The 11,193-nt window shown below is 32.8% G+C and overlaps 1 protein-coding gene across 1 annotated transcript; it reads left to right on the forward strand.

Moving 5' to 3' along the window:
- The first annotated feature begins 660 nt into the window (after window positions 1-660).
- Window positions 661-2,919, forward strand: LOC133331838 (signal recognition particle subunit SRP54). Its single transcript, XM_061540220.1, has 2 exons — window positions 661-1,603; window positions 2,313-2,919. The coding sequence occupies exons 1-2, from the start codon at window positions 686-688 to the stop codon at window positions 2,916-2,918; spliced, it is 1,524 nt and encodes a 507-aa protein (XP_061396204.1). The 5' UTR covers window positions 661-685; the 3' UTR covers window position 2,919.
- The last annotated feature ends 8,274 nt before the right edge of the window (window positions 2,920-11,193 follow it).

Consider the following 11,193-nt stretch of genomic DNA (forward strand, 5'->3'; position numbering starts at 1 on the left):
GTATGTGTAAACAGGGTGTATTTCTGGATTTCGTTAATCGAGTCGAATAAAAATCGTATATGTAAATTTTCTTTTAGCTTTGTTGCGTTAAAACAAAGACACATGACTTCGATGTGCAATGTTGCCAACCATTAGGAATATTACTAGATAAAATTTGACAGATCGAATGTCGAATGAAAGACAGATGTTTTTATTTTAATACATTGCCATATTATTGCATCATGGTCTACATCAATCTCATAAACACAATAAATAAAATGAGTTGGTTTTTATATATTCTTTTTTTCAATAAATGGAGTTTCTAATGATATTTTAAAAATTTCTTAATTATTTACAAATGTAACGGTTATTTTCTGTTAACATATGTTTTAACATGAAGCACTCGTTTACTTACGCCGTTACAACTGTCAAATTCACTACCAACTTTGGACTCTGACTTGCACATCGACGTGTCAAAATACGTCGTTGTCTCTCTCTGTTTAGCAGGGAACGACATCAAATAAAAAGTAAAAGTTTTTCTTGTATTTACGCCAATTCCTTTGTGCAAATATAAAAATAATACACGTGAGAATAATATTAATAATTATTTGTCATTGAAATAATATACATTTATTTAATATCTTCCAGACGTGTACATTGCAATCAAGTTCATTCGTGGTGGTGTACAAACAGCAACAGCAGCAAAATGGTTTTAGCAGATTTGGGTAGAAAAATAACAACTGCCTTGCACTCGTTGAGCAAAGCCACAGTTATCAATGAAGAGGCCTTAAATTCCATGCTTAAGGAAATCTGTGCTGCCCTCTTGGAAGCTGATGTCAATATCCGTTTGGTTAAGCAGTTACGTGAAAATGTTAAGGCTGTCATCGATTTTGATGAAATGGCTGGTGGCTTGAACAAGCGACGCATGATACAAAGTGCAGTGTTTAAGGAATTGATTAAATTGGTTGATCCGGGCGTAAAACCATATCAACCAGTGAAGGGAAAACCAAATGTAATTATGTTTGTTGGTCTTCAGGGTTCGGGTAAGACCACAACGTGTACCAAATTAGCCTATCACTACCAGAAACGTAATTGGAAATCATGTTTGGTGTGTGCCGATACATTCCGTGCTGGTGCCTATGATCAAGTTAAACAAAACGCCACCAAGGCTAGAATACCTTTCTACGGTAGTTATACAGAAATTGATCCTGTTGTCATTGCCCAAGAAGGTGTGGATATGTTTAAACGTGAAGGTTTCGAAATGATTATTGTCGATACATCGGGTCGTCACAAGCAGGAGGAATCATTGTTCGAGGAAATGTTGGCAGTCGCAAATGCTGTCAAACCAGACAATATTATATTCGTTATGGATGCCACAATTGGTCAGGCTTGTGAAGCTCAAGCTAAAGCTTTCAAGGAAAAAGTTGACATTGGTTCGGTTATTATTACCAAATTGGATGGTCATGCGAAAGGTGGTGGTGCATTGTCTGCTGTTGCAGCTACAAATTCACCAATTATTTTCATTGGTACTGGTGAACACATTGACGATTTGGAACCGTTCAAAACAAAACCTTTCGTTAGCAAATTGTTGGGTATGGGTGATATCGAAGGATTGATTGACAAGGTAAGTATGTATGTAGTAAACTGATCTTAATGTTTTTTTAGTTTTATAGGAAATGGTTTTATAAGAAATATAGACGACATCTAAAGTCTGAAAAAGTGCATTAGGAAACGTTGCAACAATTTAGGTATCATATATTGAGATCGTGCTTTCCATAGTAACAAAGGGCAGTTACCACTGCGTTTAAAAAGATACTATACCTACCTATATAAATTCCATGCAAGGCGTTGGCCTGACAATTAACTGAACTATTTGCCAGTGGTTTAGATACTCTAATAAAATCCAACCAAAAAATATAATTTATATAGAGCAATCCATTCTCCGTAAGTTTTGATTCAACTTCATGATAATTTTGCCGGAAGAATTCCGCATTATTTTCATGTATTTCAAGGAAATTATTATCAAAGATACAACGTTGTTGATGAAATCTAGCGTTAACAGCATTTTATAAGCCTAAATACCAAAGACGATCCATAATATGGTGTGAAATGCCCAATATTTGATCAGCCTTTGGGCTAGGCATCAATATTCTCAGTTGTACTTGAGCGACTTGTCCCAACAGCTCGAATTTGTTAACCCGACATATGCTCCTCAATGACGTAAACTGAAACTTTATTTATTTGAAAACTTTTTTAGTGATCGACATTGTATTCCTCTATTAATTTTTAAATATATGTTATATATGACTTTGCTAATCACTCTCCACTTACAGGTCAACGAACTTAAACTCGACGGCAACGAAGAATTATTGGAGAAAATCAAACATGGCCAATTCACCATACGTGATATGTACGAACAATTCCAAAATATTATGAAAATGGGACCATTCTCACAAATTATGGGTATGATACCTGGTTTCTCTCAAGACTTTATGACCAAAGGTGGTGAACAGGAATCAATGGCACGCATCAAACGTATGATGACCATGATGGATAGTATGTGTGATGGTGAATTAGATAATCGCGATGGAGCCAAATTGTTCAGTAAACAGCCACAACGTTGTGTTCGTGTTGCCCAAGGTTCAGGCGTTCTTGAACGTGAAGTAAAGGAATTGATATCCCACTATACGAAATTTGCTGCCGTTGTCAAGAAAATGGGCGGTGTAAAGGGCCTATTCAAACAAGGAGATATGACGAAAAATGTTAATCCTACACAAATGGCAAAACTTAATCAACAAATGGCCAAGATGATTGATCCACGTATGCTGCAACAGATGGGTGGTGTCGGCGGTCTACAGAATATGATGCGTCAATTACAACAGGGAGCAGCCGGTGGCTTAGGTGGTTTAGGGAATTTGATGGGTTTTGGTGGAAAGTGAAGTTCGGGCGTTGTTGCTTTGTCTAACAATGAACTACGCCATTGAAAATCTGGGATGTTTGGATTTTCATTAGTTTATTATTTCTTTTTTTAGCAATATTATTTGTTAAGTGGATGTTTTGTCCGACCTCCCACCCCGTCATTATTAATATCAAAAACAATACAAAAGAAAAAAAGATCAACCTTCATGCATTGTAATATTCCGGTGTAAGTTGTTAATGATTTTGGAAAACAAAAGTTTTATTTAAATGAAAACAGATCACAAAATATCAAATTATTGTTTCCATGGAATTACACGTGTAATTCAATTTGAATTAAGACATCAACAACCATATGAAATACTATACAAACAAATCTTTTAGTCATTTAGTACCATCTAAATTGATTAAAATAAATTCGTGTTTTATATAAAACTATACATTTTTATTTGAAAAGTGTGTGTTATTTTTATTCGATTGTTACGTCTTATATGTTATGTAGTGAATATATATAAAATATACTTCTTGCACATATTTACACTAGGTATACCGTCGCTCCAGGGTGGTGTATGAATACATATTTGAAAAGAACTTATAATAAAAATAAAATATATAATATTAGACTGAATGCGACCACTCTCTATTCGTGTTTTGTAAAAAAATGACAGGCTTGGTGAGAGAACTAATATTTATTAAAATGATTGTAAGAAACTGTCTAACCCAAGAATAGTCAAGATACAACGACAACACTCTATATTGTTGGATTTATTTAAAAAAAAAATTACTAAACGAAACCACCTGCCTTCAAATAAATTATGTTAGAAAATTAATGTTTTCAAATATGTTCTGGTATTAAAGGTTCGAAACGATCGCAATTTTAAATCATCAGATATGTCTTAACTTACACTACTCCAGTTAATAGGCTAAATATTAACATATGCTCTCGTTCTATGCAATATAGCTTCCGATTTGGATTTATATAATTTATCATTTTGCTCAATTCCCATACTTCTACGTTTGTCCGTAGTCGACCTGATTGAGTCTTCAATGACGTATGCCAAGTTTAAGAAAAGGGGTCGCATCATTCTAGTTATCAACGAAGTCGATTTACTTTCGAACCTACAACTAATCGAGGATGCCCCTTAAAATTTTCCACATATGTTGATAAAATAGCTGATGTGTCTTGGAAGGGTTAGGTGGCTGCGAAAAATTCATATATTGCACATACAATTCTGTATTGAAGTTCGCTTTAAATATCTAAATCAGTGTAGGATATCATATAGTCGTAACCGCCGGATTTGGTTAATTTCTTACAAGTCCATAATTTTGTATAAATCCATTTTAAGAAAAAAATGTTTATACGTATATGGTGGGTTATTTCGATGTACTTCGTTTAATTAGGTATTGTGTCCAAGTCTACGAAGCTTGTCACAATTAAATTACACAATAGATGATGCACATTCAAAATCATTACCAATGATGGTAAAATGTCTGTGTGTTTTTAAGGATAAGGTTAGGTCAAACAAAATTAAGACTTTTATAAATAAAAACTTTATTATTGAATACGAAATTCGCCATACTTTTCGGACTAACCTCGTACATATCTATGTATGTATGCAAGAGCTTCATCATCGACGTATTTGCACTTTAATGGTGAACATAAAAAATTCATGTTTTTCTACCAGGCTAACAGAATACACAATTCAATCATTATTTTTTGCTGTTGTCTTGCAAGGTCTTTTCCCGTATATTTGTGTTCAGTTTTCTACCCTATTCCAGATATCACATTGTTGGTTATAAAAGTGTTAAGACACAATGAAAGCAAAAATATGGAGAAGAAAGCCAAACAACAGTAGCACACTACTACTTAAGTATTCCGTTGGTATCGTCATCATCATTACAGCCGATTGAATTTTTCCCTAAAAACCAACAATTTCTTTTGGTAGACATGTGTGTGTGTTTTTACTACACAGTGCTACAGACAAAAAATACAATAACATTTAGAAAACAGTTGGTAGACCTGTCTATCGAATAATTAAACTGAGGCGTGTAGGTTTGACCAAAGAAGAGTTGGAATAGATTGGGTTATATATATTTGTATATTATATATTTTTTGTAACACTGTGTCACATTATAATTTAAAAAGTACTGCTGATTACCACCATGTATGTACGTGAGCTATTATGAGGATTCTTCTGTGGGTAGAAGAACATTATGGCAACTTTCTTGTACATCCAAGGGATATGCGGGCAAAAACAGCACGCTACTGATGATGTTCGTCGTATCATAAAATTAAAGCGTGCTGTGATGGGGTGTGCTTGTGTGCTACATACACTGTAATAACAATCTCCCCCGTTGTCATAAAACCCATCATTAAGCTGTCAATGAAAGATAGTCATAAAATCATCAAACAAGTCAAAATAACAGGCGAACAGCAATCAGGAAATTTCATTGGAGCCAATGTATTGCCGACGTGAAGTGTTTTGAAAATCTTGTATAGCCAGTGATTGCCTCAAATAATTTTGGGTAATTTTCATATACGCAATAAATATTCAGTGGCTTTGTACAACGTTTAAGGGTAGTTAGCTTTAAATTCAATGCATAAATCTTTAATGATGGTTTTGATATTTGAATCCGGTTTTATTAAAGGGTAAACATGTTCAGTTATTTTTACGCCGCACATAGAGTATTTAGAACGTAAAATAATAAATATATTATGAACATTAAAATGTATGTTGATGTAAGAAATAGTTTTGTTTATGTTAAAGTATTGCATATAGGCTGTGTCATACCATTTGAACTTCGAGCGGTATTGTAATAACATTGATGTCATACGAAAGATTATATTCGTATTTTCATAAATCTGACATGCTGTACGTTAAAAATTATTTGCAAAGATACGTTTTGAAATTCACACCTTAATAGCTCTTAATCAGCTCTGAAGAGGAACCTGTAAGGAAAGGAAAACAATTTGGACGTACCTACTATATGGCACCCCACACTAATTCAATTATATACAATAGTGTAAATGTGTTTTGTTGTTTTACGACCGAATATAGGTTGCTCTTAGATTGAAATGGCGAAAATTAAAAATGTTATGCTCTAGGTTTTGTCCCATAACTTTTGAACTACTGGCGGTATTTTAATAAATACGAAATGAAGTATGTGATTTGTTTTTAATATTTTTTAACATCGCACTTTTTTCCGTAGCGAAGTGTATATACCCACATTTGGCATAAGGCTGAGGGTATAAAAACATGACCGATCAGAACATGATATAACTCAATTCAATACGTTATGTAAATTGAAAAAAGATAGACACTACGTACATATAAATGAAAAAGTCGATATATCTTTGAGCTTTATATATGCATTGTCACTATGGAATAAAACTTTAGAATTCCCTCTAATCAGGTTTTCAAGAATTATGAAAATCTGTTAAGTAGTCACCGAGTTATTTGCATTTGAATTCAACGATGTTCCGAAATATACTTATTGTTCTGTTATGGACGCCTATTCTTATAAAATGAAAATGCACACAAAAATGGGTTCTTATAAAAACGGAAATATTTTTTAAATAATATCTACTTTATATGTATATACAGTTGAATTACATAAAAAAATCGAATTACATACGGACTGTGTTTGATCTAGAAGTATGCTATATTTTTCTTTACAAACAAGCAGCAGAAAGAAAATGCCGTTTTTAAAATTCCATTTTTATGTGGTTTTTCATATTCAAGTAATAGGTGCCCGCCCAGCATCGAACAGTAAGTACATTTTTGGGACATCTTTGAATTCAAATGCAAAAAAACTCAGCGACCACAGAACCGATTTACATGAATTTAGCACAAATGGTTCGAGGAAATTCTGAAGTTTTATTCCATATTAACGACATATAACAATATATTTGGACGGAGCCGACCATATGCTACTCTACACAACTAACTCTGAACTCTAACTTTCTGCTGAACTATATTTCGAGCCTGGGTAATATTTCGTGATGTATGCATCTTCTTGACCGAGTACTTTGGCAATTTTCCGAATTATGTTTCCTGGATTTAATCATAAGATTCAAATTTTGTCTGTGGACCCCCTAAAGTATTAACAGTTAATCATGAAAACAGCCATTATTCTTCGTTGGTCAGAACCCCTTCCCCGTAAACAATTGTGATATTCGGTTAATAAAAGCGGCCTATAGAGTAACGATAAAAACAGACAAAAATAATGTTTTCGGTCCATATCACCCCCTAAATATCATCTGATCATAACCGAAATATAACATATATGCGTCGTCCTTGGCTATAACCGGAACTTCGTGTAAGACATCCAGCCTTATTCTGGATATTCGCTGGGAGATATCTCGCATAAAAAAAAATTTTCGCTTTCACATTCTCGCCTTATTCTGAATGAATAGGGAGACGCAAAAAATGCGAGATGCAGATTCGAGTTTTCGAAAATGGTGGTTGAAAAAAAGATTCGTGTTGCCATATCGTAAATTAAGTTGCGCTGTGTGTGGCCATATTGTAATTTAAGTTGCAATGTGTGTTGCCCCATTGTAATTTAATTGTGTAATATTTTTCAATATATTATTTATTGATTTTTGTTATTAAAAATTGTTACTTTTTATTGTTATTTAAACTTTATAGCAATACAAATGTGAAATATCAAGAATCCGCTGTATAAATGCTTTGCAATTAAAAGAAAATAAATTAAAGTTTGAAAATATGGCAACCTACAATATGGCTTGTGAAACAGCTGTTCATTGTTTTGATGCAATTTGTTGCAACAACTACAATAGATTACAAATAAAAGAACATTTTTTTATGATGGCAAAAACACAACGAATAATAGGAAGAAATCTGCGATTTAATTAATTAATTCACAGTTTATTATTTCACTACATAATTGTGTGCCTTTTTATTTAATTTTGATATTTTATCTCCCCAAATTCTTAAAGTGGTCAGTTATGTTATGATTTGCTCCTACTCCTTTATTTCTTCCTTCAAATCATGCACACGATAATTTTGAAAAAAAAAAAAAAATATTTTTTGTTCTTTCATAATTTTTATATCAGTTTTTCACTCTTAAGCGGCTCATCAGGAAAATTTGGTTTTTCCATAATTTTTAAAATTTTTTTCTTGAGAGACAGATCCTCACACAAATGTCTGTATTTCGCATCCAAAATGTATCAAACTCGACTTAAATATTCCTTATTACCTTCATACATTCTTTGGCAATACTTGGTTCAGCATGCATCGTTATCAATAGGATTTCCAATGGCATTTTATTGGCTGTTTTCCAGTTAAAAATTTGCTTACTATCATTTATAATATTCTAAATCGTCATAGAATAAGTATTGTGTAAAAATTTTTCATAAAAATAGTTATTACTTATGCTTTTGTAGTCAACTCCCCTTAAATTTATTAGCGAAAAATTTCGGACAAAATTTCATCTCATCTGTAATTCAGAATACCTAATTTTTCGCCAAAGCGGATTTTTTCGCTTTCGAACTTCATTCAGAATAAGGCGAAAGCGAGAATGCGAAAAAATTCACTGGAAAATGTTGTTCAGAATAAGGCGAAGGAAAAGAGCGAGTAAATTCACATGGAATTGACATCTAGAATAAGGCTGATCATCTTGACATTTCCGCCATCTAGCGTGGCAATGGTAATACTAAACCATATCTGAATAAGTACTTCCCTGTAAATATTAACGTATTCGAATACATGCAACAACAAAATTGGTATCAATGTAAAGGCCAACTACTCCTTTTGGATATACTGTATATGCCCTTTAGAAAAGTCTCGATCCATATAATCCGCTAAACCGATTATCATGAAAATGTTCTTCGGGTGTTGATTGTTCTACAATATTCCTTCAGTCTGTATTTTTTCTAATTATTTCTAAAGGTCTCGTTTTTTAAAATTTCTTTAGGCGTAGATATTCTATAGTTTTCTTTAAAAAAAAAATTCAAAGAAAATGCGAACAGTCAACGTTTTTTAAGAACATTTTTTCGAAGTTTATTTAACAGAGCAGCCATAGTGATTTTTTAAAGTAATCATCTTTAGTCAAGGACGACCAAAGCTGTGATGTTGATTTTTTTGAAATATATTTCCCGATAATGAGCTCCAACTGAAAATCCACAGTTTATCAATTAGTTTCGTTTTCTAACTACCTGTTCTGGATGCCTTGTATGTTTGAGCAATTTCCGAAAGATGCCTGAATTTATTCATCATTTGTTCCTGTACACTACTATTGTTTTAAGCAGTGTATGTAGAGATTTAAAAACAAATAATAAAACAGTTTTTTATTTATTTGTGGATGGTCTAAAAATCTGTTGTTAATGGGGGTTCTCACTATAAGTCGCTTCACATCTCTATCCTGCCTTCCAATGCATTTAAAAAATAATCCCCAAAATGTTGTGCATTTTGGGCAAATTTCTCAAAAATTCCAGGCGCCCAGAATAAAATAGAATATGTGATGACGTCACAATATTTCTTTCGCCTGGCTTTGTGCATTTTTTGGGTAAATTTCACAAAAATACCAGGCGCCCAGAATAAAATAGCAAGTTGCCCGCCCAAAATAAAAATTCCGAAAAATGTTGATCTTTCCGCAAAAAAAAAAAATCGAGCGCCTAAAAGTATGGCCCGAAATTTGAAATTTTAATGTTTTTTTTTTGGCGGGCTACCTTCTATTTTATGCTGGGCGCATGGTATTTTTGAGAAATTTACCCAAAAAATGCACAAAGCCAGGCGAAAGAAAAATTGTGACGTCATCACATAAACGTATGTAGCACAGGTATGGGCATGTATACTTTCCGTATTTGAATCCGTAAATAAAAACAAATACCTTTTTAGTAAATTCGTTTTTTTTTTTAATTTTTATTAAATATTCTTTAAAATTGTATACATATTAATTTTAATAAATAATTTTCTTAAAATACGTCGGTTATTTGGTCTCAAATGTATTGCAATCCCTCCATTCTGAATTTTATGATTGAGAGGACAGGGTAATTTCAAAAGATATATTTATTGTTATAGGTGGGCCTGCCATATTTTTAACTTATTTCTAGATCTTTTTCGATTGCCATCATATGAAAATCCGAACATTTACCATTCACAACAACCTGGAACGAAAATAAAAGATAAATTAAATTAAAAAAGTGGGAGTCTGTGTTGCCAACATATATACCGTCAGCCTATGGTTTGCGGAGATCTACGGAATTGTACACAGGTTTTATTATTCGTAGTATAAAAGTTTATGTTTTTCCCAAAGAGTTGATCTTCTATGTAGAAGTACCAGAAGAGGTTACCCTGTATACCCTAACTACGGATTTTGTTGTTTTACGACCGAATATAGGTTGCTCTTAGATTGAAATGGCGAAATTTAAAAATGTAATGCTCTAGGTTTTGTCCCATAACTTTTGAACTACTGGCGGTATTTTAATGAAATTTGCGTCATACGAAAGGCAATAAGTCTAGCTATTTCGTAATCTATTCGTATTTTAATAAATACGAAATGAAGTATGTGATTTGTTTTTAATATTTTCTTACATCTTTAATAAATTTAAGCAAATACAAATATTTCCTTTTTATACCCTCAGCCTTATGGATAATGAGGGGGACCAGTCTGCCCTATCCTCTGGTATATCTTTAATTAAATATATGCCTTATATAAAACGAATAATAAAACCTGTGTATAGCTCCGAAGACCTCCACCGCAAAGCCATTTTTTTCCATAATATCTACGTTATATATAGATAAAGTTGAATTACATAAAAAAGTAAAAAAATCGAATTACATACGGACTGTGTTTGACCTAGAAGTATGTTATACTTTTCTTTACAAAACAGCAGCAGAAAGGAAATGCCGATTTTAAAATTCCATTTTTATGTGGTTTTTCATATTCAGGTAATAGGTGCCCAGCACCGAACAGTAAGTACATTTTGGTGACATCTTTGAATTTAAATGCAACAAACTCAGCGACTACAGAATCGATTTACATGAATTTTGCACAAATGGTTCGAGGAAATTCTGAAGTTTTATTCCATATTGAGGACATATAGCATATATTTGGACGGAGCCGACCATATGTTTTTCCCAAAGAGTTGATCTTCTATGTAGAAGTACCAGAAGAGGTTACCCTGTATACCCTAACTACGGATTTAAAGTGATTTTGGTATAATATTACGATGTGCAAACAATGAATTAAATTGCTTTAAAATAAAATTACAGATTTGAAAAAGATTGACTCTGGAAAAAGAAATCCAATTTTTTTGTGCAAATGCTTTAAAAA

This window comes from Musca vetustissima, unplaced genomic scaffold, assembly GCF_032173495.1.
Source record: "Musca vetustissima isolate MV318-11 ecotype Yass unplaced genomic scaffold, APGP_CSIRO_Mvet_v1 utg4060, whole genome shotgun sequence".
Lineage (NCBI taxonomy): Eukaryota > Metazoa > Arthropoda > Insecta > Diptera > Muscidae > Musca > Musca vetustissima.